Source organism: Perognathus longimembris, chromosome 21 (genome assembly GCF_023159225.1).
Source record: "Perognathus longimembris pacificus isolate PPM17 chromosome 21, ASM2315922v1, whole genome shotgun sequence".
Lineage (NCBI taxonomy): Eukaryota > Metazoa > Chordata > Mammalia > Rodentia > Heteromyidae > Perognathus > Perognathus longimembris.
Window position 1 is genome coordinate 31,507,310 of NC_063181.1, and position 27,577 is coordinate 31,534,886.

Consider the following 27,577-nt stretch of genomic DNA (forward strand, 5'->3'; position numbering starts at 1 on the left):
TTGTTATATCTTGCTAGATTTTTTTTTCTCAATTTAGCCCTGAACTCTATAAGAGAAGCCAAGAGACCTTGGGAAATAATAGCCTAGGATTGGCTTGCATTGTTTAAGCTTCTGCATTTCAGATGGATTTGCTAGCTTTGTTACTTCAAGTCACCCAATCTTCTCTGACTTTACTCACTGATCACACTGGATTGTTTTTTCCCCTGGTCTCTAATGTTACCATCCTACAAGGGACTTATGGGGGAGTATCACTCCTGTTGTTTTCCAAAATAGCAAAAGAAAGTCCTAGATAAGCCTGTGTTCTGTGTCTCATGTGACTCTGCTTAAAATGCACAGCCATCGTGGAGACATTTTTAGTTCTGTACTCACACCACAGAAAAACTCTTCCTCCACTTCTTGATGGTAATTTAATTTTTTGAGCTGCAAGACTTTGATTTAAAATTGTAATGTGTTGTGTAGGCAGACAGCAATGTAGATTTTGTACAAATATGTTTACACAATCATGGTACTACAACATTCCCTTTATACACAATTTGCTCCAACAAAAATTCATTTTTTCCTAATACGGTACTCATTTAAGTTAAGTGCTTCTCATTTTAAATGCTCTTTGAAAAGTATTTCTGAGAAAACCAAAGTGATATAATTCTAGGAACTTGTAGGTTTTTTCTTTTGATAAATGCATAGATTACTGAGTGCAAGAAGAAGCACTTCATGAAAACATGTAATTTAGATAGATGGCATATGTCTTAGTCAGCTCGGGCTGTTGTAACAAAATGCCACAAGCCGGGGGTTTCCATAGTAGACGTTTGTTTCCTTATAGTTCTGCAGATTTGAACCTTTTTCTGAACAAGGTGCTGGTGCGCTTGCTTTTTGTTGAGGGCTCTCTTTCAGGCTTGTAGTGAGCAGCAGTCCACTTTTCATGTCCTCACGTGGCCTTTCCTGCACAGAGTGGAAGGAACGAGGGAGAAAAAAGGAAGACCTGGAGTCTCTCTTCTTACAAGGATGCCAGTCTTACTGGATTAGGGCTTCACCCTTTTAAACTCATTTGACCTTAATTCCCTTCATAAAGACCCGCTATCCAAAAGCACTCATATTGGGGCTCTGATTACTTTTGACAGATGATCTTTGAGGGACACAGCTACTCTAGGATACTGCTATTAAAACCTCAGAGAAATATGGCCCTAGGTCCCAATAGCCTACATTCCTATCTGACGACAGGTTAAACAAGACTTCACCAAGCTAGTGTCTGGTAGGTCTGACCTCATGGAAACAGTAGAGATATTAGATCTGTGTTGTTCCAAATTTCTCTCATCAACAGCTGGATCATATATGTCTTGCTGTTTGTAGCTCTGTGATTATTCTCCTGATTCTCTTATTTCTGTTCCTGTCACAGGAATTCCCAGCTTCTCCCAGAGCTTATGCTCCAACCAAACGATGGAGCTTTCAGGGCAGTTTCCATCAGCACACTTACTCGAGCTGTCCCCAAGGTAGACACACTGCAAAGTGCCTTCTGTGTGGTCTGCAGACTTCTGCTCTTTGCTGGCTTAGAGATGGAAATGAAGGCTGATGTTTTCAGGTTCAGTTTTGAATGCAAAAGTGTTTATAACAAAGATGCCTTCAAATATACATGGCTCTTTGATGAGATTGGCTTCATGGATGGTCTTCCATTCTTATTCTGTGATTGCCTTACCCTTTCATTGATGTGTTTACTTCCTCTATTGACTAATCCCTATTGAGCACACACTTGTATGTTATGCATTAAGATAGATTGTGGGGGGCTGGGGATATGGCCTAGTGGCAAGAGAGCTTGCCTCGTATACATGAGGCCCTGGGTTCGATTCCCCAGCACCACATATACAGAAAACGGCTCAAGTGGCAGAGTGCTAGCCTTGAGCAAAAGGAAGCCAGGGACAGTGCTCAGGCCCTGAGTCCAAGGCCCAGGACTGGCCAAAAAAAAAAAAAAAAAAAAAGATAGATTGTGGGATCCAACAATGAACTAAATAGATAGGGTCAGTCAATGTCTTCGGCAAACTTATTGAGTTGGTCTTTCTGAGACATATTTTTCTTAATATTAAGGTAAAACTATTAGGATGATAAATTATCATTGCTGGAATAAGTCTTTTTAATTATGGTTTTTTTCTTAGTAATTTTTTCTTTATTGTCAAAATGAAGTACAGAGGGGTTACAATTTCATACATAAGGCCGTGAGTATATTTCTTATCCAATTTGTTACCTCCTCTCTCATTTTCCCCCTGCCCCCATGACTTATGCAGTTGGTTTATACCATATAGATTTGTAAGTATTGGTGTTGCATTGGTTTGTCTTTTTATCCTTTGTCTCTGGATTTTGGTATTCTCTTTCCCTTCTCTAGTTCCAATACATGTATATACAATATCCAGGGTACTAAAATAAGTTACAGTGATATTAGGGGTAAAACCACAGAAAGAAAGACAAAAGAAAAAGGGAAAATTTCACATGTTATGTTGAAAGTAACAACAGTGATAAACTGCTTGATTCCATAACGTGGAGTTCATTTCGCTCAGCATCATCTTATATGTTCATATGTACTTAGCTATTGAGCTATTGTGATCTTCTGGTAGGACTATCCTAGACGTATACTAATTATTCCCAATGAGGAAAACCAAAGTCTATGTTTCTTTGGGTCTGGCTCATTTCACTTAGTATGATTTTTTTTCCAGGTCCGACGTGTACTAATTATTCCCAATGAACGAAACTAGAGAGTCCATGTTTCTTTGGGTCTGGCTCATTTCACTTAGTATGATTTTTTCCAGGACCTTCCATTTCTTTATAAATGGGGCAATGCCATTCTTTCTGATAGAGGCATAGAATTCCATTGTGTATATGTACCACATTTTCTTGATCCACTTATCTACTGAGGGGCATCTAGGTTGGTTCCATATTTTAGGGATGACGAATTGTGCTGTGATGAATATAATTGTGCTGGTGGATTTTTTTTTCTTTCTGATAACTGGAATGATTAGGATTCTTAAAAATTCAAAGATGATACATTGGAAAAAAATCACTTGTAGTCCATGTCACGTTCTCTAATCCCTTTATGTGCCCTTTCATAGACTTTTGCCAGGTGTATATACACACAAACACACACACAGACACATGCATATACACACATGTACATACTTGGTTTTGCTAAAAATTTGATATGCTTTATAGGCTGGTTTAAAATCACCTTCATCTTAGTGCTACCTTACATATATTTTCACATCACTGAATAATAGTCTGCCTGCTAATGGCCATTTGGGGATCTATTGGATAGATATATCATGATATTTATCCCGCTTATTTTAGAGCACTTAACTCATTTTTTTACTAGTACAAACCACAGTAATAATACATGTCTATAATTGCTTGCTTAAAATTAATTTATTGAAGACTGTTGGATTAAGTACATTTTGCTGTGTGTGTGCTATTATACATGCCCCTTATCTATGTTCAAGAGTGCCAACTCTTCTGCTCAAAGGCCTATGCATGTTTTGTAATTCCTGTCAACTAGATGGATGAAAAATATTTTTAATTTATAAATTGTTAGGTAGCGTTTTCACCAATTTCCTTTGAAGTACCTGTTAGCCATTTGTGTTTCTAAAAATCCTATGTATAATTTTTGTCTATTTTAATGTTTTTTCTGTGTAAATATGAGTTACTATTATGTCTCAAAAATATTAAACCAGTTCTTACATGATGCATTTTTTCTCTATTCCATGGAATTCCCTTACATGTGTAGCTGAAGAGTAAAACCACCCATTGTGGCAAGATTAATATTTGGTTTGCTTCTCTTCCTTTGTTTAGAAACTTGCCAGTCACAAGGTTTGCTACATTCAGATAATGTTCTCTTTTAATCCCAAATGTTGGGACTGTTTTGGATTATGTTTACTTTTTTATTCTGTCACTAAAGCCATAGCACAAATATTCCGGTTGTACACATTTAAGTTTTCCAGTTTCATTTTCTCCATTTCTCTATTCTGTTCCTTTACATTCTAGAAGTTTCTTCTGTGTGGACTTCTGTAGCGATCTTTAGTATCGATTCTGCTCTTGAAATGCTGTGAAAGGCCTTCCACATTAATTGGTGGCATTTTTAATTCCCTTGCTTTATTAACTCAGACATTATCACCGCGATCAGCTTGTCTTATCTCCTTTGTCATCTTCTACCTTTAGTTCATGTTTTCTGACAACCACGTAGCATTTAATGATGTCCTGGGGAAGGACAGGTTCAGGGGCCCTCCCTCCTGCTGGTTAAGTCTCTGCCCAGTAACTGACACACCTGGAGGCGGTCACCGCCCCCTTCTCTGAGGTCACATCCGAGACTGTCGCAGGCCCCACCTCTCGCTGCACTGTGAGCTTGTCCCAGGTTCCCATGCCACACCCTTTCCCACCCCCCCCCCCCCCCCCCGCCCCTGCTCCCTGCCCTAGATCAGCCTCCCTTCTGCCCTTCTGCCAGAGGCCCTTCTGCCTGGCCTCTCCACCATGCACTGCAGGGCAGGCGAATTGGAATACCAAGCTTCTCTCCGGCCTGAACATGGCTACTTAGTAACCAGAACGTTTACAACCCCTGTTTACTGTAACACACACTCTGCTTTTCAGAGGTCGTTCCCAGCTTTGGAGTGTGGGGCTTGCTCCATGGCACAGGGCTTGTCTGTCACAAGCCAGGCCCTGCGTTCTGCTTGTGCTGGGCCTGCTGGATCATGGGATCTGAAGGGAGGAGTCCATCTGGACGCCTTCCCCCTCCTCCCATCCTCAAATGGCATCCCGTCTCATCAACCATCGTCTTTGGACCCCAATGAGTTAGGCCCTTGATATTTTTTTGCTTTTTTCCTAATTGAATCCTACTTGCCCTGAATGAGTAGAAGTATCTCCAAAGTGGTGGCCTAAGAAAATCACTCTTCTATAATTACCAATCTGTTCCAAGTTTTCTCTTTTTCCTTGAAGTCAGTGGCTTATTTTAGCTGGTTTCTAAAAGAGATATAATTAGATGGCTATGATGAAATAAGATGGTAGAAGAATTATCTAGGAAATCAGGAATGAATTGAAACGCTTATTTGAGATAACACCTTTTTTTGCCAGTCCCTCAACTGTTACTTGAGGATGAAATGAGACAGTAAATGGGAAAGGACTTTAGAGACACTTTGAAGCATTATGCAAATACAAACTGGCTTTTGTTATATCTACATACTCTAAGAGAAGAAATCACTATCCATATTCAAAGTGAATTTGAGTTCCCAAGGTTTTATTTTTTTTTCCCCTTAAGGAATGTGAGAGACTGGAAGATGGCTATGTAGGTAAAGTACAAAGTGATTCTATTTCTATATGTTTACCTCCCTTCTTTCACAGCAATACATCTGAAATAGATGTTTTGTCTTATTCTTTATTCTCCCCACCCCCAAAGAAAAGGATGGCCTGAATTTCAACATTGTCTTTGAATACTAAGAAATTGTTATAGCAAAATAACACTAATCTTCAGACAGGTTTGACCTCACGCAATGCCTAGGATTGTGCCAAAGGCTTTAATTAAAATGGGAGCATTGGTAATTTCTGGCCTATCTTGGAAGCTTAGCATTAATGTGGCTTTCATAAAAGTTATGACATTTGCTTAAAATGCAAATATGAATACAGGGAAAGAGCCTGGGGCTCTCACTGCAATTGGAAGAGATTATTTCTCTTTCATGCCTCCTTCCTTAAACTGAGATGTGCTTCTGCTCTTCTGAGATTTCCTATACTTTTGAAATCAGTGCAAACTTTAGATAGTAAGTCTTTGAAAAAGTAAGCAGTTGTTGCTATTAGTCTATTTGAATGATGTTGGAACCATTTTTAGGTGTGTTTTGCCAGGCTTCTGAGGAGTAGTTTCTAGGGTGCCCCAGAATGTGTGTACACACACAACTGAAAGTGAACACATGTAGAGAATACAGATAGTTGGATGCCATTTGCATGTACTAAAGAAAATTGAAATTTTAAGTAGCATGTATTGCCTTTGGGTTAAGAAGGCTCATTTAACACTAAATACTGATTTTTTTTTAAAAGATGCATTTTGATTGAGGGTAAGCCACTAACAGGAATAAATGGAAATGTGGTCAATTATACCAGTGCATATTAAAAGCATTCCAGATTAGTGATGCTTTTTAATGATTATATTAGAAAGCAAAGGGTATACTTAGTGTGGAATTACCGTAGCTTGAGCATTATAAAGTTATTATTACTATATATTACAGACAAATTTGCTATGGAAGTAAGAAATGATAACCATACTCCCAGTCACTGATGTCTTTCTGTTCCGCCTCTTCTTACTGTACATACAAACTTTTATATGCACTTATAATCATAGTATGTGTCTGTGTTGGGTTTAGCATATTTCATATAATGTCCATTATGTAGAAGGCATATTTTCTTTCTCTAAAAAGTCATTAACTCATATTAGTTATGGGGATATTTACTTACTTTTCACACATATTTATAAATGTATTTCAATTGATTTTATCCCCTCTATCATTCTCCCTGCTCCCCTTCCCAAAACACTTGCAACAGATTTCATTTTTCCATTTTCATAGTTGCAAATAATCTTTTTGGTTGTATTAAACTTTCTTCATTATCCTTGTTAGCAAAATCTCCCCCTGCTAGAACCTCCTAAAGTCTATTTCTCTTTCTTTCCCACCATCCTGCTATTGATTAACTGCTTTCATTAAGGCTGTATATACTGCTTTTATATATACTTGCAATGCCTTATAAAATTATTCACTCTCTATCTTTTTTCCCTCCCCATTCCCCTTCTCCTTCGTCCCTTATTTTGATTTTTGTTCTGCTTTTCCACCTAAATAATTATGTATATGGATGTGTGTATATTATGTCTTTTAGGTTTAGTTTGAACATATGGGTGCAAATTTATGATTTTGTTATTTGAGTTTTCTTGTCTCCCTCAGTATGATGTCTTCTAATTAAATCCATTTTCTGCAAATGACATTATTTGATTTTTCTTTATGGTTGTGTAATATTCCACAGTATGTGTATATACCTACACAGATTTGTATATATATAAATATATGTATATATTCTGCATATATAGGTGTATAAATCTTTTTATCCATTTATCTGTTGTTGCACACCTCAGCTTATCCATCATTTGGCTATTGTGAAGGTTGTGCACATGTACAGGTGTTATCTGGTATATTGATTTATTCTCCTTCAATATTCAATATTGGCTTGGCAGGATCATGAGGAAGATCTAGTTTTAGTCTTTTGAGGAACTTACATATTGATTTTCCATAGTGGTTATACTAGCCTCTTCAACAAATGGTGCTGGCAGAATTGGCTATGCACATGTAGAAAATTGATATTAGAATCACTCCAAATGGATCAAAGACCTTGAGGTAAGAGCAGATACTCTGAAAATATTACAGTAAGGGGTAGAGAGGGGACATACTAGGGCATCTGGCACAGGTTAAAACTTCCTAAATAAGTATCTACAAACACAACAAATCAAAGAAAGGCAGGAAAAATGGGATCCCATTAAACTGCAGAGCTTTTGCATGGCAAAGATAAATAACCCACAGATTGGGAGAAGATATTCACTAGCTATACAACACACAAGGGCTTCATGCCAAAAATATAGCTATAACTATAACTTAACAAATTAAATACCCCAATACCAAATCCTCAAAGAAACAACTTCCTCATTAATAAGCGGGCTAAAAAATTTAGAAGAGACTACTCTGGAGAGGAAATAAGAATGACCAATAGAAACATGGAGAAATGTTAATATCTCTGGCCATAAAAGAAATACAAAACAAAATTACATTGAGATTCTACCTTCCCCCAGTTGGAATGGCCATTATCAAGAAAATAAATAATAACAAATACTGGTGGGGAAGTGGCTAAAAGGGAAGCCTACTACACGACTGGTGGGAATGTAAACTGGTTCAGCCACTCTGAAAAGCAGTGTGGAGGTTCCTCAAAAGACTAAACATAGAGCTCCCTTATGATCCAGCAATCCTACTCCTGGGCATTTATCCAAGCAAACACAAACAAGGCCACACTAAAGCTACCAGCACAACTATGTTGTGCAGCATTATTTACCACCAGTAATTTATGGAATCAACCCAGATGCTCCTCAGTAGATGAATGGATCAAGAAAATGTGGTATGTATGCACAATGGAATTCCATCAGAAAGAATGAGATTACCCCATTTGTAAGGAAATGGAAAGACTTGGAAAAAATAATATTAAGTGAAGTAAGCCAGACCCAAATCCATAGTTTCTCTCATTTGTATGTCTAGGATAGTCCCGGGAGAAAAATCACAGTAGCTCAATATCTGTGTACATATTTCCATATAAAATGGTTCTAATTGAAATAAACTCCAAGATATGGAAACAAGAGGGTCCCCCCCCCCTTTTTTAGTGTATTGTGTGAAGTTAATTCTTTTTTCTTTCATGTTTTTTTCCTTTGGTTTATCCCTGTTGTCACTGTTTTTGATTTTGGTACCCTATGTCTTTTCTATACGTTTATCTGATTTGTGGAAGGGAAGGGGCATAACAAAATGGTGAGACAAAGGACAAAGAGTGAACCAGTGCAACAGCAATATCCACAAGGTACTATGTTGGAAATGAACTTTACAATTTGGGGGTGGGAGGGGAGTGGGGGGCAGGGAAAGTGGGAGGAAATGAAGGAGGAGGTAACACTTTTGGACAAGAAATGAACTTATTACCTTACTGAAGTATCTGTAACCCTTCTGTACATCACCTTTAGTATAAAATTAAGTTAAGGAAAAAAAAAGAATAGTCTGGTTCAGATCATGTTGAAGGCCCCAAGTTGGTGTGGGGTAAGTTTTAGTATGGCTTTCAATAGCCTTTTGTAAATTGTTTTCCTCTCTCAATTCACATAATTTGGAAGTGACTCTGGATTTGACTTTCCATTGTTCAGTGGGAGCTGTCTGTCATGTGTACTTACTGCTGGGAGCCAGTGTTCTAAGTGGAGAGGGAAGTAGATCTGGCTTAGGTAGCCTGCAGATAATAAAGGAGGGAGAATGATGTCTCCGAAACAGTTGCCACTTCAGAAGCAGTTGCTATTTGCCCAAATTCTTCTTCTCTTCACCCTTAATATGAGGCAAGGGCCCTTCTTGTACTATACGTAATCAGACCTTCTTCCACTGTAACTGGAGGATGAGAGAGAGCCAACTGAGGAAAAACAGGTCTCTCATCATCAAGATTTCTAATAAGCCTCAAATCCCAGCCTCTCTCATCATTAATGGCTTTAGAGAAGCTCCTGTCATTTATTTGCTTTTTTCTTTTCAGCTAATGGGTTTTTACTAGTTTTGTGAAACTGCAATTAAATAACTTGGTGAACTTTGCCTTTGCTGAAAAGTCTTTTGAAAAGAAAGGCAGTATTTTGGGAAAGAGGAAAAAAAATCAGCCACAAAGTAGGCCACATTATTAGATTTCCAATTGTGCCATCATTTTGTTCTCTGGGAATCTAGGGCTTTAAATGGATTGATGACTCGGGGTCTTGGATAAGACATTTTCTGAGGTAACAAATGCAAAATTGAAAGCTACTTTGGTATATTTGAGCTCATACAGTACCACTTTGTCTTTTTTTTTCCTGCCACTTAACTGTCTGTGTATGCTTTTCTACAATGGTGTGTGTTTGTATTCTTCATTTTGGGTTGTGCTTAAACGTCCTTTTCTATTTTTTGAACTATATTAGCATTCCTAATAATATCCTACTCCCTCCTTTCAAAACCCAACAGGATGGTAGCAAACACACACACACACACACACACACACACACACACACACACACACACACACCTTATTAATTGACATATTTCTTTGCAAAACATTTTAAAATTAAGTCTGTACTGTATTGTTGTTAAAATATGTAGAAGCTGAATGATGATGTTAAATACTCTGACCCATGACTACATAGGTTTTTATTTCTGTCTTATCAATTTTACCAGCAGCAACAACAAAAAACTTCATATAGTTTAAATTAAAACCTACTACGAGACCTAGAAATAGCCCCAAGTGATGGCAGTACATTTCAAATCACACTTTGGTACTTTTATACCTGTGTAAAAATTTCTCATGTTCTATTAGTAATTTTAAACCCATTTAAAGGTCTTAAAAATGTCCAGGGATTGTTTAAAAGCATAGTCTTCTTGCTCTAGGCAGAATAAAAGAATGAAAGACGTGATGAATGAGGAAAGCTAGCAGAAAGGATTTACAGTGTATCCTGTAAACAAGATTCACTTGCTGCATTTTCTCTGAAAATCACTTTGCCTTTGTGGCTAATCCATAAAAGTAAACCATCATTCTGGAGATTGGCTAGGCCTCAACTGTAAATAAAGGCTAAGTAGAACAAAGATCTTGAAAAGAAGAAAATAATTTCCGAGAAAATAAAATGGGAAAGGGATTGGAATCAGGGAGTAGTTGCTTCAATATTAGAAATTGGTGTAGTAAGAAAAGTTTAGTATTGTGCAAATTCTCATTTTTCACACATACTGTCTTGTTTGATTCTCAGAATAACCCTAAGAAATATTGTGATGCTCATTTTGTACCTGGAGAAAATAACATTCATTTAGACTCTAAATACATTCTAGTCTCTATTATAACACAGCTAGAAAGCGGTACAGTTGGCACTGGGATTCTGAATGTCTGGAATGCTTATTCTTGTTGCTCTTTCACTCTACCATTGTGTTTGCAGGAGAGCACAGAGATTAGAACTGCAATATTCTCCAAAATGATAAGAGCCAGACTGGGCTGTCAGTAAGAGAAAGGATAGAAGGGAGCAGTTTGGCCATGCTGGACCTGGGCAGATCAGGATAGCTTGAAATTCCCAGGAGGCGGGCCTTTACCTGCATCTCTTTAGCTGACCTTTTGCTTGTTCAAACCAGACCTTAGAGAGTGTCTCTCAATGACTTCTTTTCTTTCAGTTGGGTAGAATTGGAAGAAAGCTTCTGTGAGTGCTATGCATGCAGTACTGCCCTGCCTTGCATCCTGACCTGCAGGGTAGGACAGGTAAGTGAGAGAGATAGAAATCATCTTCCTGCTGCTCTTTTCATCACAGTTGATTCTTCTATTGCATCCTCTGCTTACCCATCTTACTTTGGAGAACAATTAAAAACATGATCCACTCCAGGCCAAACAATCTCAATGCTTTTACTTTTCTCCCTTATTGTGTTTTTTGTTTCTCCTGAAGTGATACTGGTTTTAGAACTTTAGACATACCACTTAATCTATTGGAAACGATTACCCACGCGCCTCACAGGAGTGCTCAAAAGTATTTTCTACTGAAAAATGGTTTGCATTTGCAGTCTCTGGCTGTGTTTCAAAAGATTTTCTCTTCCTTTCTCAAATGACTTCTCTTCTACAGTATCTACTTCTGCTTTTCTTCCCCAGAGTCGAAAGCATGCAAGCAAAGTCCGGCTCTATTATATGCTTCATCCCAGAGATGGTGGATGTCCTGCTAAGAGGCTCCGGTCAGAAAATGTGAGTATCTGGTGCTTTGTGATACTCTTGGGTGATTTGCTGAGAACTTTGCAGTTACAGGAATTGTAGGCATGTTCAGATTTATAGCAAAGCTGAGTAAGTGGAAGTAGTTCATACTGAACTTTGCAGAAAATATTACATGTAAATGAGTCCTGCTTATCTGTTTGTGTTTTTCTGTCCTGTCAGAACTTGCTGGTACTGGAGATGTGGCTAAGATTGTATTGAGGTCATGTAACAAGAGCAAGCGCAGAGTGCTGGGATTGAGCAAGGCTTGGTGATGGGAGGCAAAGCTATGAAAGGACAAAGTGTTGGCAAAACAAGGACCTAAGGGGCAAATCTGTCAGAAACGTTAGGCGCTTTGTTCTTTACATAGTTTATGTTTCCTCTGCTATGTAGAACAGAATGTCAGTTTGTTAATTTATAATGAAGACTATACATATCTTGCAAATAAAGACAGGGAGGCTTTTTGATCAGCACTCCCTCTCCCTGAAGGAATATTTACTTGGGAAAACAGATGACAGCTAGAAAGTTGCTTTGAGGAGATCAAGTCAGTGAAAGGGTTTCTATTAGCTAGGCCAAAACAAAGGCTGATGAAGTGAATATTCCTTCCTCTCAGCATGATTACTTTTCCTAATGAGTGGAATTTGCACACCTAGCTGCAAAGGCCCCCATGATAAACACTGACGGTTACACTCAGCCATTTCTCACCCTCTCAGGTTGGAGGAGGCTGAAGGCCTAGAATCGGTACCTTGTGCTATCAGTAATGCTAGTGATACTGTTTCGTAGGTGTGTGTCCCCTTTTCTTGTTAAAAGTGAATGTGATCATTGAGGAAACTTTAAAAAATATGGACTTGGGAATTTTTTTCCAAGAGAAAACAGAATGGAGAGAGCAAGGGCACTGTGTGTAACCGACCAAGGATCTTGATTATTAGGAATGGTGTTTCACATGAACTTCAAGCACGATTTCCAAACATGCCTCTTAGCATCGCAAGATGAGCTGTTCTGACAGAGACTGGTCTGTACCATTGCGGGCTATTTTATTGTCTCTGTGAAGCAGTATTTTGAGCTTATTGGAGACCAAACATGGCATGAAAACTTTGCAAGCTGCTGAGAGCTGGCTTGTCAGCTTTGAGAGCTTTGTCAGCTCTTAGCTTTAGCACCTTGGGCTAACTATTGATTTCTTGGAGACTAAGCTTCCTCAGTCAGGCTTCCTTCACTGGGTTATTGTGACTGAAAAGAAATTATAAACACGAGGAGCACTGTGAACGTGGCCCAATGATGAAACAGAAAAAACAAAATACAGACTTGAAGAATTCGTAGTATGGTGAAGGGGAAGTCATTATTTTATGTAAATGCTTGAATCTCCCAGTACAAGTGTTTACTAACAGTCCGCACGAGGAAACATGTGGGCAGGAAGCAACTGAACCACTTCAGGGACCCAATCCTGAATCAGGTGTCACTGTTGGGTCATGTGGAATGGACTTTACCAGATGGAAGAGAGGTAGAAGCGAGGAGGGAGGATACCAATTTGTTAGGGGCATTACTATCCAAAGCACCCATTAAGCCACAGGTAAGTTAGCTAAAACCAGCTTTTATGTAATTTCCAAAACCTGCAGCTACACTAGAAACATGCTTTCCATTCGCAGGGAGAACAAAATTAGTTTTTATCCTTTGAAATGATCTAGCAGTGGTGACTGGATCCTTAATTCGGTGGGCATTTAAAGCTTTATTCTGAAGATCAGGAAATTGTGGGGTTCAGGCCCACTTGACAGCTACTTGGATTCAGCAGATTGGCTTGTGTTTACTTTCTAATCATGAATGTTGTATTTATATGTGAGCTCCTGAGGAGGGCTTGAAACAGAAGGGAAACCCAGAGCTGACTCCAGAACCTAGTCTTTGCTACTTTGGGCAGACTCATAATTTCGTAACTTATTCCCTACACTAACCCGAGCCTAGTATATGGAGGGGAAAGATGTCTGAATTTGAAAGCAAGATATATCTGCAAGCATTCTTTATTTAAGAGCCCTTTGAAACTTTTTCATCTGCTGCAGTCTTTGTTTGGAAAACTTCTATCTGCCAATGGTTTGTTTACTAAGTAATTTTTTTTATAACTTATTAATCATACTATGAAGGCAAATCAGCATAAAGCATAAGCAAAAAGATATTACTGTTCAAAAGAGAACATTGGTTTTTTGCTACACTGTGTGTACAATTCAAGGGGGAATATAATTTTCATTACATATATTGGTACATTGCATATAGTGCATAGGACACTTCCCATCCAGTCCAGGGCTCTGAGAGTACATGCCAGTAATCATTTGGACCAGTTTACTTTTTGTACTGAGAAAACAAATGTACAAATGGACCATGACAGGACCATATATGAAAATTGAACTCTGACCTGTAACAACCAGTCCAAGAAATCATATGCACCCCTCAGCAATAACATAGGGTGTTCTGCTTCTGGGAGGGTCTCTTGCATCTTTCCCATGCCAAGAGCTTCTAATTAGGGAGCTTTCCATTCTTGCCTTTGAGTCTTCCCTAAATGCTTATGATGATGGCTGACTCAGTACAAGCTTAAAAGCTTCTGTTTGCTCTCATTTGGTTGGTCTGTAAATGGGAATAATAATAATACACAGTTTTCTCATTTGGTTCAGCTGAGATAACTCATATTTGCTTATCACTTTGTTTTTGAGATCATCGTCTTTTAGTTCTCTTTCCACCAGCACCTTGTGTTCTTTGACAGACCATTCTTCTACTTGCTTCTTTGCTCCTTCCACCCTCCCAGTTTCCGCAGGAGCTATGATAAGTTTGCATCACAGTGTTCCCTGATTGGGAAGAGCTTCCACATGTGCCCAGGATCCCCAGTGAAATGAAAGACAGAGAAAACTTGTCCTTGGTTATCCAGCACTGACTGCACCCTTGCAAACTATAGGAATGAATACATATATAGTAGTTCCACACGTATTGAGAAGTTTCTATTCCCATCTAGTGTTGCAACTTCCATATCAGCCCTTCTACATTTTTCATTGATATTGCTACTAGCATTTAAAATGTTTTAAAAATTATTTTTCTTTCCTGGTTTGGCATTTCCGACTTTTGAAATTGCCCCGTCTCATATTTTACTCTTTAGGATCTCATTTGGATCTTCTGTATTTTTTTTCCTGAGTTTTACAGCAAGACATTTTACCCTGGAGGCAATTGAGTAAAATTAAAATGTGAAATAAATTGTTATAGGTGATTGCTGTGGGGAAATTTCCACTAATCCCCTGGCTGTAGAGCCAAAAAGCACTTGAGGTCATCAGTCTGTTGTGATTCTGTTTGCACACTGACCCCATATTATCTGCTCCCCTGTGGTTCACATACTTAAAAAAATCATTTGTTTGAGAAATAGCACTTTTAAATAAAAATGTGATTCAATGTTTATTATTTTTATTATTATGGAACTGCATAATTAGCTGCCAATCAAAATCACCAGTATCTATAGGTAAATAGTGCTTTGACATGGAGCTAATATAATTTCCTGTAAAAGTTGAAAACTTACTATTTGACTTGCATGGTGAAGCTGTGTCTCCAAATATTTCTGTGTTCTTCCTTAGGTCTCAAGCATCTACCATAGCTGGTTTTACTTTCATATACTTTAACTGTATTGGAAGTAAAAGTGAGGCTAAAGACAAAAAAGCACCACGAATTGTCCAGATTTTACAAGCCTGAGTTTAGACCCTGCTTATTCCATCCTATTATTAGACTTTCCCTACAAAACTCAAAGTTGCATCTTATCTTGGTTATTGATGCTACTGCTCAGCTCAGAGCCAGAGAGAATTGCTGCTCTGGCTAAAGTTCTACTAGTAGCTGGCACCTACCAAATGTCCTCACATACATTCTAAACATGCTTCATAAATTAGCACAGACAATCTTCACAATCTCTCCTAATCCCACTTTATAGGGAGACAAATTCCAACAGATTAAATAACTTGACTGTGATTACACAGCTGGTAAGTGGCTGAGACATGGCTAAGAGGATAGAAAACAAACCTAAGGATAGTTCTACCATATCACTTCATGAGGCAGACTGAGAAGCTTCTATAATTATCAACAGAAATTAGGATCTAGTAGAGTCAGCTATGTCAGCCACATACCTTAAAACCGTTGGACCTTTGCTTCCCTAGGCCTCTGCCTCGACACAAGAGAGAGGAAGACTAGGTTTTCTGGGCAGTGGGACACTGAGCTGATTCTTCATAGATGTGGGTGAGCCACATGGGAAGGATAGGAATGGCTTGTCTGAACACAGGATCAGCATATGCATGTTATTAGCGATGCCCAGGAAAAAAATGACCCCTCACAAGCAGCCTTCTCTAGAACTGCCCACTCAGCACCTAGAACCCAGGTAACTGGAGTACCCAGCGGCAGTGGAAAGTCCCCAGTCTCTGATGTCGCTTCTCATTTCTGCTTCCTTTGCAGCCATATCTCCTCCCTGCCCTCTCCCTGCATATCCTCTCTGCATGTGATAAGTCCCCGCTTGCATACCTCCATCTTGTGTGGGCAAGTGGTTTAGTGTCTCCCTAATAAACCCTAATAAACTGCCTGAACAACCACATGGAAGTCTCCTTTTTTTTTGTTGGCCAGTCCTGGGCCTTGAACTCAGGGCCTGAGCACTGTTCCTGGCTTCTTTTTGCTCAAGGCTAGCACTCTGCCACTTGAGCCACAGCGCCACTTCTGGCCGTTTTCTGTATATGTGGTGCTGGGGAATCGAACCCAGGGCCTCATGTATACAAGACGAGCACTCTTGCCACTAGGCCATATCCCCAGCCCTGGATGTCTCCTTTCTCAATCCTTACTTACATAATATTGCGGAAACCTGGGAGAGAGGAGATTGAACTGCTATAAGACAAGGGAAGTTACCTTTCTAGTGGAGATAGCTGGGAGGCTTATGCCCACCCCATCCTTTGTCAGTCGTACAGGCCTGGCAGGCACAGGGTAAAGGTCGACAGAGGGAGACAGGAGAGAGACATATAGAGAGAAGGACCAGCAAGGAGAACAAAGAATGCCTGAAAGTATCCTGTGACCATTTACCATTGAGTTGCAATAAAAGTAAGGCATTTTGGCTGTATGAAATCCTTTAGAGAGAGTCGGGTGAGGATATAAAAAGGAGTAGTTCCTGAGGATGTCAAACATTGTCCAAAAGGCATAGAAGGTCCCTCTGGCCCTCAGGTGTGGTGAGAGAAAGACGGGGGGCGGCGGGAAACACTGAGATAAAGAGTAAGAGTAAGAGAAAGAGGAGCAGAGCAACTTGTAGATTGGAGTCACTCACCAGACATAGAAAGGAGACTGGAAATGGTATAATGAATGCATGGCCAGCAATGGTAAAGATAAGAGATCAGGCGTGGGGTTCCTTCTGCAGTTGAGGTCCATGGAGGCCGGCCAGGTGGCAGACTGAGAGAAAGAGAGAGGTGGGATCCAGTGTCTCCTGACACTATCCCCTCCTGGGTTTCAGCTCTATTATTATGTAAGGGTTGAGAAAGGAGACTACCATGTGGTTGTCCAGGCAGTTTATTAGGGAGAGATTAAACTGCTTGCTTGCACAAGATGGAGGTGTTCAAAAGGGGCCTTGTTATGTGCAGAGAGGATATGTAGGGAGAGGGCAGGGAGGATGAGGACGTGACCTCAGAGCCTGGGGGACCTCCCACTTCCCCCAGGCATACCAGTTACCTGGGTCAGAGCTACTGGGTAAGTGAGGACTTCTAGAGAAGGACATGTGTGCACAGAAGGAGAACAAAGGGGAAGAGGCCATTTTTCCTGGGTGGACCTAACACATGTCTTTCCTAGAAAAAAGGCAATGGAATCTCTGAATATAAAGGGATCATAGGTATATTAGTCTCACAGAGGTGCTGAAACAGATCACCAGGTGGCTTAAAATAGCAGGAATGTATTCTGTCCCTCCTCTGGACGCTGCGAGTCTTAAGCTAAGCTGCAGGTAGAGCCTTACTCTGGAGAGCTAGGTGAAAATCAGCATGTCTCTGTCCTGGCTGTGGGGGCTGCTACACTCTTTGGTTTGTAGATACATTCCAGCACTTTCACTCCATCTTTGCATGAACATCTCTATGATTGCTTTTATGTGTTCTAACCAGTGTCCTACACCAGAGGCTAGTCCTTCATGTCAGGTGCAAGTCTAGCCACTAACGTCAACTTGACAAAGAGTTAAATAGCTATGACAGGTAGAGGAAAGAAATGTCATAATTTCTTAGTTGTTATTTCTTAATTTATTAATTAAATTTAACCCTAGGAAGAGAGAGAATAAGCCTTTCAGCCTACCTTTGGGAATATTGACATGAGTTATCAATTTACACAGAAGTTTGTGTGATGGAGGCAAGAAGCATGCATAATTCAGTCAAAGTGGGGTCAAAGGGGACTGTCTGACTATTATCTCAAATCTGGTGACCCATGGAAATCCTTATTACTTAGTGAACAGTCTGGTACCCAAGAGATGATTACTCCTGCATAAGGGTGTGTGTGTGTGTGTGTGTGTGTGTGTGTGTGTGTGTGTGAGAGAGAGAGAGAGAGAGAGAGAGAGATCATCATAACATGATCTTATCATTAAGATATTACTGGAATCCAAGGGGCAAGTTAGGACATTGAAGTGTCTTTTCTCAGGGTCTGGAGCAGTCCACTGTAAAAGCTAGCAATAAAAATGCTTTTGTTATTCTTATCTTTGAGCCTGCAGCCTTGAAGGGGGATAGATTCGGTAGCAGCAATTTCTAGACAGACAGTTCTTGAATGATTAACATTCCTATGTGCAGAGTTAAGCAGGAATCTGACTCAAAGTTTTAAGACAGATGTAAAATTAAGACCAGATGTCAAGTCTTCATCCTACTCTTAAGTAACTTGTGGACTCAAGTAATGTTTTTCAGCAAAAGGAGTTTTAACTGCTTTATATTCTTTCCCCTCCATAGAATATGAGATTAGATTTATAGCCCACTAACCCAGTATGACACCTTCTTAACCAGCTACCTCTTTAAACAATTTGTTTTAAAGTAAAATCCCAGGTCTTAGGTGGAAATGATGTTAAGAAGAGATTTTATTTACCTACAACAGTGGCAGAAACAAAAGTCAAGGTTGTAGTGGTTGGAAAGGATTTTGACAGCACAGAACAACACCAACATTTACTTTGTCACATATTCTGTTTTCCTAAGTAGTATACAGCCAAATTCATGGTGAATTTACCAAGAGAGGTGTATTTCCCAGCCAGTGCACTTACAGTTACTATGTCAATTGTGTTACACATTAGTTTTCCAATTTTGATTTGAATTTCAGAAACTTGACTGCTGTGATTGACTGAAATTGTTGCCTTGTTTGTCTCTTAGCATTTTTTTTTTTTTTGCCAGTCCTGGGGCTTGAACTCAGTGCCTGAGCACTGTCCTTGGCTTCTTTTTGCTCAAGGCTAGCACTCTGCCACTTGAACCACAGCGCCACTTCTGGCCTTTTCTATATATGTGGTGCTGAGGAATCGATCCTAGGGCTTCATGTATATGAAGCTTGAGCAAGCACTCTTACCACTAGGCTATATTCCCAGCCCCCTCTCAGCATTGTTAAAGTGATCAAATAAATAAAGGAGCATGATAAATTGTAAAGTATATGTGAAGTGTTAACTCAGGTAAGCTTTTCCTTCATTTTAAAATTATTTCCTGGTCTCTCCTACCTCTCATAATTAATCAGTCCATCAGCCAACTTCTATTGAGAGTCTCCTTGTGCACAGAATAGGAGTACAGACTACAAAGGACACAGAAAAAGGTTGAACAGAGTTTCTTGGGTAACTGGAGAGGACAGAGATATACAAAGCAGTTTAAAAACAAGTTCATTTGTATTATCTTAGTGTTAATGAAACAGATGCTCACAAAAGCCATTGTTTGTTGGGAGGTTGCTTGCTTAACTTTTGGCCTAAACTGGTTGAGTTGGTGGGGTTTGTTTGAATGTGTAGCTTGCTTGAGGCAAAGCTTCCACCTGTGCAAAGCTCCCTGCTGCAAAGCCTCAAAGGCAAGAAGGAAGGCGTATGGGAAGGTTCTGTTAGGAAGACACTTTTAGGATCCACTTGAACTTGACTTTACAAGGCCCTTTGAAAAACTGTCAATTTTTATGTTTTGATAAATTATAGTCCAATTGTCAATTTTTTATATTCGAAATAAGTAATTAAATCCACAACCTAGTTCAACATTAAAGTTTGCTTGACATTAGATATCTGTGGATAGCCATAGTCACGTGCATTAGGTTGAGATAGTAATTAATCATGGCTATAATTATTGAGTATTATATCTCCGATTTTCCATTTCTAGGGACCAAGCTCCCATGAGCTACACCTCCACCTCCTAAATGCCACATGCATTATTGAATTGATGATGAAATATGTACTCAATTTATACAATTTGTTAGCATATCATTAGAGAGAGAGAGAGAGAAATTTTGTGTGAAGAGTGTTTCTTGGTCATGAATCAAGTCAGTTTTATCCAAAGCAAGACCTATTTAGACTCAGTGGAAGCTTGATGACTCATCATAGTTTTCTGTGAACACAAATAATCGTGCTAACTATATATGGAACAAAGAATGAAATTTGGAGGTCTTTGTCTGGCCTTGCCCTGGGTGAATAAACAGTCATTCATAAGCCTTCTCTGGATTTTAGGGGGAAGGGCTGTCTGGTCTTTAATAGAGTCTTTTCCTACAATATAGGAGGATGAAGGAAGTGTTATTGTGCTTATTTCCCAGGAACACAGGTAAAGGTGAAGCTCACAGGGTAAAAGATATGGCCAAGGCTATTAGCCCTGCTGTTTGACTTCAACTATTGTAACAAAAACAGCATAGCCAATTGAAAACCTTTATACAACTTCTTAAAGGTAATTGAAAAAGAAAAGATATCACACCAGCATAACCTACAGTAACATAGGGGCTGCTTAAACAACCAGAATTTATGTCTCACAGTTCTAAGTTTAAAATTAAGGTGCCAATCAATTCAGTTCCTCTTAAGAGTTATTGGTTTGTAGAAAGACCCCTTTGCTGTAACCTAATAGATAGTCAGGACTGGAACATCTCCCTTGGTTTTCTCTGATAAAAACGATAGTCCTAGTCACGAGGCCTGCACCCTGTGATCTAATTTCCACATGCCATCACATTAGTGATTTGTTATTAGTATTTGGATTTTGGAGGGACACAGACATTCAATCCATAGCAACCTATACACTTATCCACAATGGCTTTTACCAGAGAGTGTTCTAAAAGACTAGTCTAATATGATTATGATTGCTGTGAAGATGTACATATTTTTCTATTTTCTGGTAAGCTTTTTAGGAAGCATTACTATTTATCTATTTTATTCACCTGAATATATAGCAGCTTTTCCATTGTTTAAACAATATAAATGGGTATTTTTTTTGCAGCATCTCTGTCTCTCTGTCTTTGAGTTTTGAGACAGTCTCACTGTGTAGCTATGTCTCTAGACTTTTTTATCTGACTGCCTTAGCCTCGCAAGGGCTGTGATTATAGATATGAGCTACCACTGCATATACATATATACACATATATATATATCCTCTCTCTCTATACACACACATATATGTATATATGTATATAAGTATATACTTTCTCTCTATATACACACACACATATAATTTTATAGTAAGGGTGATGTATAGAGGGATTGCAGTTACAGTTACCTTACATACGTAAGGTAATGAGTATATTCCTTGTGGAACATTGTTTTTTTTTGGCCAGTCCTGGGGCTTGGACTCAGGGCCTGAGCACTGTCCCTGGCTTCTTTTTGCTCAAAGCTAGCATTCTGCCACTTGAGCCACAGCGCCACTTCTGGCCATTTTCTGTATATGTGGTGCTGGGGAATCGAACCCAGGGCCTCATGTATATGAGGCAAGCACTCTTGCCACTAGGCCATATCCCCAGCCCCCCTTGTGGAACATTGTTACCCCCCCTCTTTTTCTTCCAGTTTCTCTCCCACCTCCCCTGAGTTGATATGCTGTTGCATTGGTTCACCCTTTGTTCTTTGTCTCACCGTTCTGTTATTCCTCTTCCTTCCCTAGATGAGGTAAACATACACAAAAGACACAGGGTACCAAACTCAAGAACAGTGAGAACACAGGATAAACCAAAGCGGGGAAAAAGGAAAAAAACAACAATAATGAAGGAACAAAAAAATAACTTCACACAGTACATTAAAAACACAAACAAAAAGCAAAAAACAACAACAACCTAGAAAAACTCTTGTTTCCATATCTTGGAGTTCATTTCAACTAGCATCATTTTATACGGACATATGTACATAGATATTGAACTCTTGTGATCCTCTGCTAGGTCTATCCTAGACTTATACTAATTATTACAAATGAGGGAAACCATGGGGCCTCTGTTTCTTTGGTTCTGGTCTACTTCACTTAACATAATTTTTTTCCAAGTCTTTCCATTTCCTTATAATAAGGCAATGTCATTCTTCTGAAGGAAGCACTGAATTCCATTGTGTATATATACCACATTTTCTTGATCCATTCATCCATCTACTGAGGGGCATCTGGGTTGGTTCCATAACTTATTTGTGGTAAATAATGCTGCACAACATAGTTGTGCTGGTAGCTTTAGTGTGGCCTTGTTTGTGACCAATTGGGTAAATACCCATGAGTGGGGTTGCTGGGTCATATGGGAGCTCTGTGTTTAGTCTTTTGAGGAACCTCCACACTGCTTTCCAGAGTGGTTGAACCAGTTTACATTCCCACCAGTAGTGTAGTAGGCCTCCCTTTTAGCCACATCCCCACAAGTATCTGTTATTATTTGTTTTCTTGATAATGGCCATTCCAACTGGGGTGAGGTACAATCTCAATGTAGTTTTGTTTTACATTTCTTTTATAGCCAGAGATGTTCATATGTCTATTCATGTGTCTATTGGCCATTCTTAGTTCCTCTCCAGAGACATCTCTTTAATTATTTAGCCCACCTATTTAGGGGGAAGTTGTTTCTTTGAGGATTTTTTATTGGGTGGTTAATTTTTTGACCTCTAGGTATATTTTTGATATGAGTCCCTTGTGTGTTGTATAGCTAGTGAAGATCTTATCTGTAACACTCCTTACATTAGAGAACGTCATGTAACATGTAAATATCCATAGTCTATTTATTCTCACATTTATTTTCATTTGCTTTTCTTGTAGAATCTCAGTCTTTTTTCCTCTTATTATTTGGTATATTTTAAAAATTAAATATGATTTTCTTTGTTATTTGTACAAATGGACCTGCTGTGGAACTGCAGTTAGACTTTAAATTATTCTCCTTTCTTATAAATCTATAGTAAATGAAAGCAATGGGGAAAGAAGTGGGAATATGTAATGAAACTCTGTGGCCATCATACTTCTGGTGATTCCTAATGTATATGTTGATAATTGATTAAAGGAGTCTAGATGATTAAAGAAAAACACAAATGCTATCATTTCTGTAAGACTATTTACTTCTGTTAGTATCTTACTAGGGAGGGATTGATTTCATAATCAGAATTAAAGGAAATACATGACACCTCCTTCCTGATTAAGTCCCTCAATAATTCACAAGTAATGAATGTTTTATTCATAATTCTATCCATGTTTTATACATATTCTATGCATACAGAAGCAAGTACATTCTTTTTCTGTATTTCATATAAATTGCAGTGTAATATATACATTGTTCTAATTTTGATTTTTTTTCACCTGTGGATATATGTTGTATGTATGGTGAAGGTCATTCTACATGTCATGTGTATATTTCTATGTATGAATGTAGTGAGCCACTGTTATTTATGAAGTACACACTTGTGAATTTGCCTACAGTAATGGTTTGGATTTAAAATGTCCTACAGAAGCAATGTGCTCAAGGTTTGTTTGCCACGTGATAAGTTTTTGGAGGACTGAATCATGAGGACCTGTGACCTCTTCAGTAGACAGAGTATACATTGAAGCGTGCGTAATTGGAAGGCATTATTGGAAGATGGCAGGATTTCTAAGGAGGAAAGAGTAGTGGGAGGAAGTAAGATCACTGGGAGTCTGTTTTTCTATCCTTTTCCTCTCTGTCTAACTGCGCAGGTCTGGCTGTCATGAAATGGTGAGACTCCTCAACAAGACCTGCTTCTGCCATAGGAATATTCTGCCTGGTTTCAGGCCTAAAGCAGTGGATCCAACAGACCCTGGATTGAAACCATGAACTAAAATAAACATTTCCTCCTGTATATTGTTTTTCTCAGGTATTTTGTTACAGCAATGCAAATGTACCTGCTTTCTATACTTCACTTTAAACTCCCTGCCAATACTCACATATGTTTGGGCTCGTTCACATCATGTAGAGCAGTGTAAAGTTTGAGCTATTTGATAGCAGTGGCTTCCCATACTATGAGAAGCATCTTTTTTAAACTCTAGATCGTGCCATGTTTCTCACATTTTTTGTGCTTTTTTTAAAGTGATGTTGGTGTTTACAGTTACCCCTAGATATACCATCTCAGAGTGCAAGCTGTTTATGGTGCACCTTAAAGAAAAAGCCATGTATCCTAAATAAGTAGGATTTTTTTAGCCATGAAGTACAGTGCCATCAGCCATCAATTCAATGTTAATAAACTAATAAAATATACTAAATAATGTGTCTTTGAGTAAAGATATACATTAGACAAGGTTGTGTATTGATCGTTAATGAAAACCTTGGGACCAGAGCTTTCAGGAAATTAATTTCTATTTCTCCTAGGATCAGTAAATCAGTATTTGCTGATCAAATACTCACAGAAATGTTGTAGAATGTAAAAATAAAAGAAACATTTACACAAAATGCTTATAAACATACACACACTTATAGTTGCATAGTATTTCATTGAATAACATCTTAAAATATATGAAGTCACTTTATAATACTTGAGTTTTTCTTATAGTTTGCCAGTACAAAGTATATCATGTTAACTAAGTGTCTATGCTACTCTTTTCCAGGCACATGTGCGTGAGCAAATATATGTATGAAAGTCAATCAAAGTTGAATTGCTGTGTGAGAGCATATATGCCCTTTACATTTTGACAGCTATTGCTCGTTGTTTTCATAAAGACTGTATATTGCCTGGAGCTGCCCAGTCCCCCTTTTCTCTCTCTCTCTCTCTCTCTCTCTCTCTCTCTCTCTCTCTCTCTCTCTCTCTCTCTCTCTTTCTTTTAAATTTAATGTCAAGGTGATGCACAGAGGGGTTACAGTTACATACATAAGGTAGTGAGTACATTTCTTGTCAAGCTTATTGCCCCCTCCCTGTTTTTATCTCTTGAAGTACCTCTGTCCATAGTATACTAACCTCTAGTTTTTGTTCATTTTCTCTAAGACAAACACAAACCTTTGTCTTTGAGAGGGGAGCACCATGGAAAGACATGAGAATAACTTTAATTTCCAACTTTCTGTCCATGTATTGAAGGGAGGAGTGGAATCATCAAAGGTACCAGGTAGAAGTCTTAATAGAGGCTTAGTGTGTATATTTGCTCTGTCCTTTGGTTCTTTTCAGGAAAATATTCAACTTCCACGGTTCAGTTAGGAGCAGGCTTCCTTTAACCACCTCAAGACCTTAAGAGCAATTAGGATATCAAAAGACATGAATTAGCAGTGATTTATGTACGCGACTGGCTTGTTAGGAATTAGAAATTAGGTATTAACCAAATTCAGGCACTTCCTATTTTTGCAAGTCCACAAGTTAAGAATGGTTTCTATATTTTTAAGTGTTTGAAGAATACTAAAAGGAGGATAACACATATTGAGACAACTAAAATTTGCAGAAAATTTAAATTTTAATGTCCATAAATAAAGTGTTATGGGAATATGGCCCAACACTCCTTTGTGTAATGTCTGTGGCTACTTGTGTGCCACAGTGACAAAGTTCAGTATTATAATGAGAGACCATATGTCCCAGAAAGGCTAAAATACATACTCTTTTTCTCCTTATAGAACATGTTTTTCTACTGCTGTCTGAAGTAGATAGCTGGGGTGGTAGCTATTTGGAGAAGGGAGATGGCCTCTTCTCCAGTCCTTTGCCTCCCTACTCGCAGTCATAATCCGCATAGGGCATTGCAGCTTTGGAGCTCCTTATCTGATGGCTCTTAGTATTTTGTAAAGTCCTACAGTTTATTTTTTTCAGTGGAAGGGTACTAGATCTTAAACTCAGAGACTATTACTTGTTAGGCAAGTGCTTTACTACTTGTGCTATACCTCTAGCCTTTTTTTGCTTTATTTTTCAGGTGGGGTCTTGTGGTTTTGCTGGGGTGGACTTCAATCCTCATACCTATTCCTGTGGCCTCCTGCGTAGCTCAGATCACAGTATTATATACTACCAAGCCTTGTTTGTTTACTGCAATGGGAAGCTCACTTTTTTTTTTCTTCCCAGGCTGTTCTTATAGGTACTGCACGCTAACTGATTGTGCCACTGGAGCTCCATTCCCAGGCTGTTCTTGAACCATGATTTCTGCCTCTTGGGTATATGGGATTACAGATATGAGTCACTGTGCCCAGCTAAATTTCAACTTCTTTTTTTTAACATTGCTTTTGTAAATTGTCTTGAAGTAGTTTTACAAGGGGGAGGTTCAGTTCAACGTATTGATTTATGAGAGTTTCAGGTTCTTAGTAGCTATAAGATTGAAGATTCTGCCCAACCGAAAGCACCACTTGTCATGGTTTGTATCTGAAATATTCCATGATGCAGCAATGGAGAGATGGGGCAACTGAAAAGTGAATGGATGTGAAGATTATAATTTCCCTCCGTGGGTTAGTCCATTGATGAATTCATAGTGAATTGACTACTAGGAGGTGGGGCCTTGTTGCAGCCTGTCATCCTGCATATGGCTTTTTATCTTTTTCTTGGTTCCTTGTTTCTCTTTTGCTCTCTCTCTCCTTCCCTCTCTCTTCTTGTCACCAAGAGACCATAAGCTGAGCAGCTTCCCTTAGCAAATGCTTCTACTGCTTGAGATTCTCCTCCTGCTTGTTAGCCTCCCTTACTACCTTCTCAAAGAAATGGAGCTGGCAGACCTGACTAAAACAGCACGTTCAACTAAACTTTTCCTCTTCTAAAGTGATTTCAAGTCTTCTGTCCCAGTGGTGGAAAGCTGGACAGCATAGCATTTTATATCTCTGAGTTAGCATTGGCATTATTGTTACCTTCTTCAGAATGCTATATAATTCTGAAACTTGATTGGTTCTTATGAGTCTATACACTGAAGGCAATTTATGGCAGCTGGAATTCCTGGGTTTATTGCTGAGAATTCCAGTATATTTGAAATGCTTACTCTTACAAATCCAAACCAGTTATCCAAATTGTGTGGCAAATGAGATCTTTCCTTATATAGATAGACGAATAATGCAAATCATGTGCTCTACAACATTTGCTTAAGGACAGACCATGTATATGACAATAGTGGGCCTATAACATTATATTATCTAGTGATAACATAGTCATTTTTGTCTGCATAAGTACACAAATTGTTCTGTTTGTGATGCTTTTACAATGAACAAATAGCCTAACCGTCCATGTCTCAAACAGTCTTTAAGCAATGAATCAATGTAAGTGGGGAAGGGTGTATAGTAAAACCTCTTCTGATATGAAAGTACGGTGGAGTGCAGCTGCACATGGTTTCCTAGGTCTGAGAATAATTCTCTAGTTTGAAACTCTGGTTTGAAGCTCATTTATACTCACGTGGGTAACATAGTCATTACTTTGTGTGGAATGATACAGAGGAGGGGAAAAGTGTACATACAGCCATGGAACCAATTTTTTAACACCAGTCCAAGATAGTGTCATGGGTCTTTGATAACTAGAAAGCTTGTGACTGCACCCTCTCTACTCTCTCACTCTGTAACTCCATTACTCTTTTCTTGACATATCATTGTAAGCATTACCACTAGAACACTACTTATTAAGTCTACATTATGTGTCAGACAAGCACTGTACTAAATCCTTGGTAGATATTCATTTCAACTTCACAAATACTATATAAGCAAGAATATTTATTGCTTTTGCTTAAAAAGATATAAAAACTGAAATTGAAGTCAAATTTCAAGC

The 27,577-nt window shown here is 38.8% G+C and overlaps 1 protein-coding gene across 2 annotated transcripts in view; it reads left to right on the top strand.

Annotated features, from left to right (window-relative positions):
• Positions 1–27,577, top strand: part of Zmat4 (zinc finger matrin-type 4) — a 400,198-nt gene that overhangs the window by 127,960 nt on the left and 244,661 nt on the right. For both annotated transcript variants that reach the window (XM_048330717.1, XM_048330718.1), the window contains exon 3: positions 11,416–11,505. In XM_048330717.1, the coding sequence (XP_048186674.1) occupies positions 11,416–11,505 (90 nt within the window). The remainder of the gene's footprint in view (positions 1–11,415; positions 11,506–27,577) is intronic.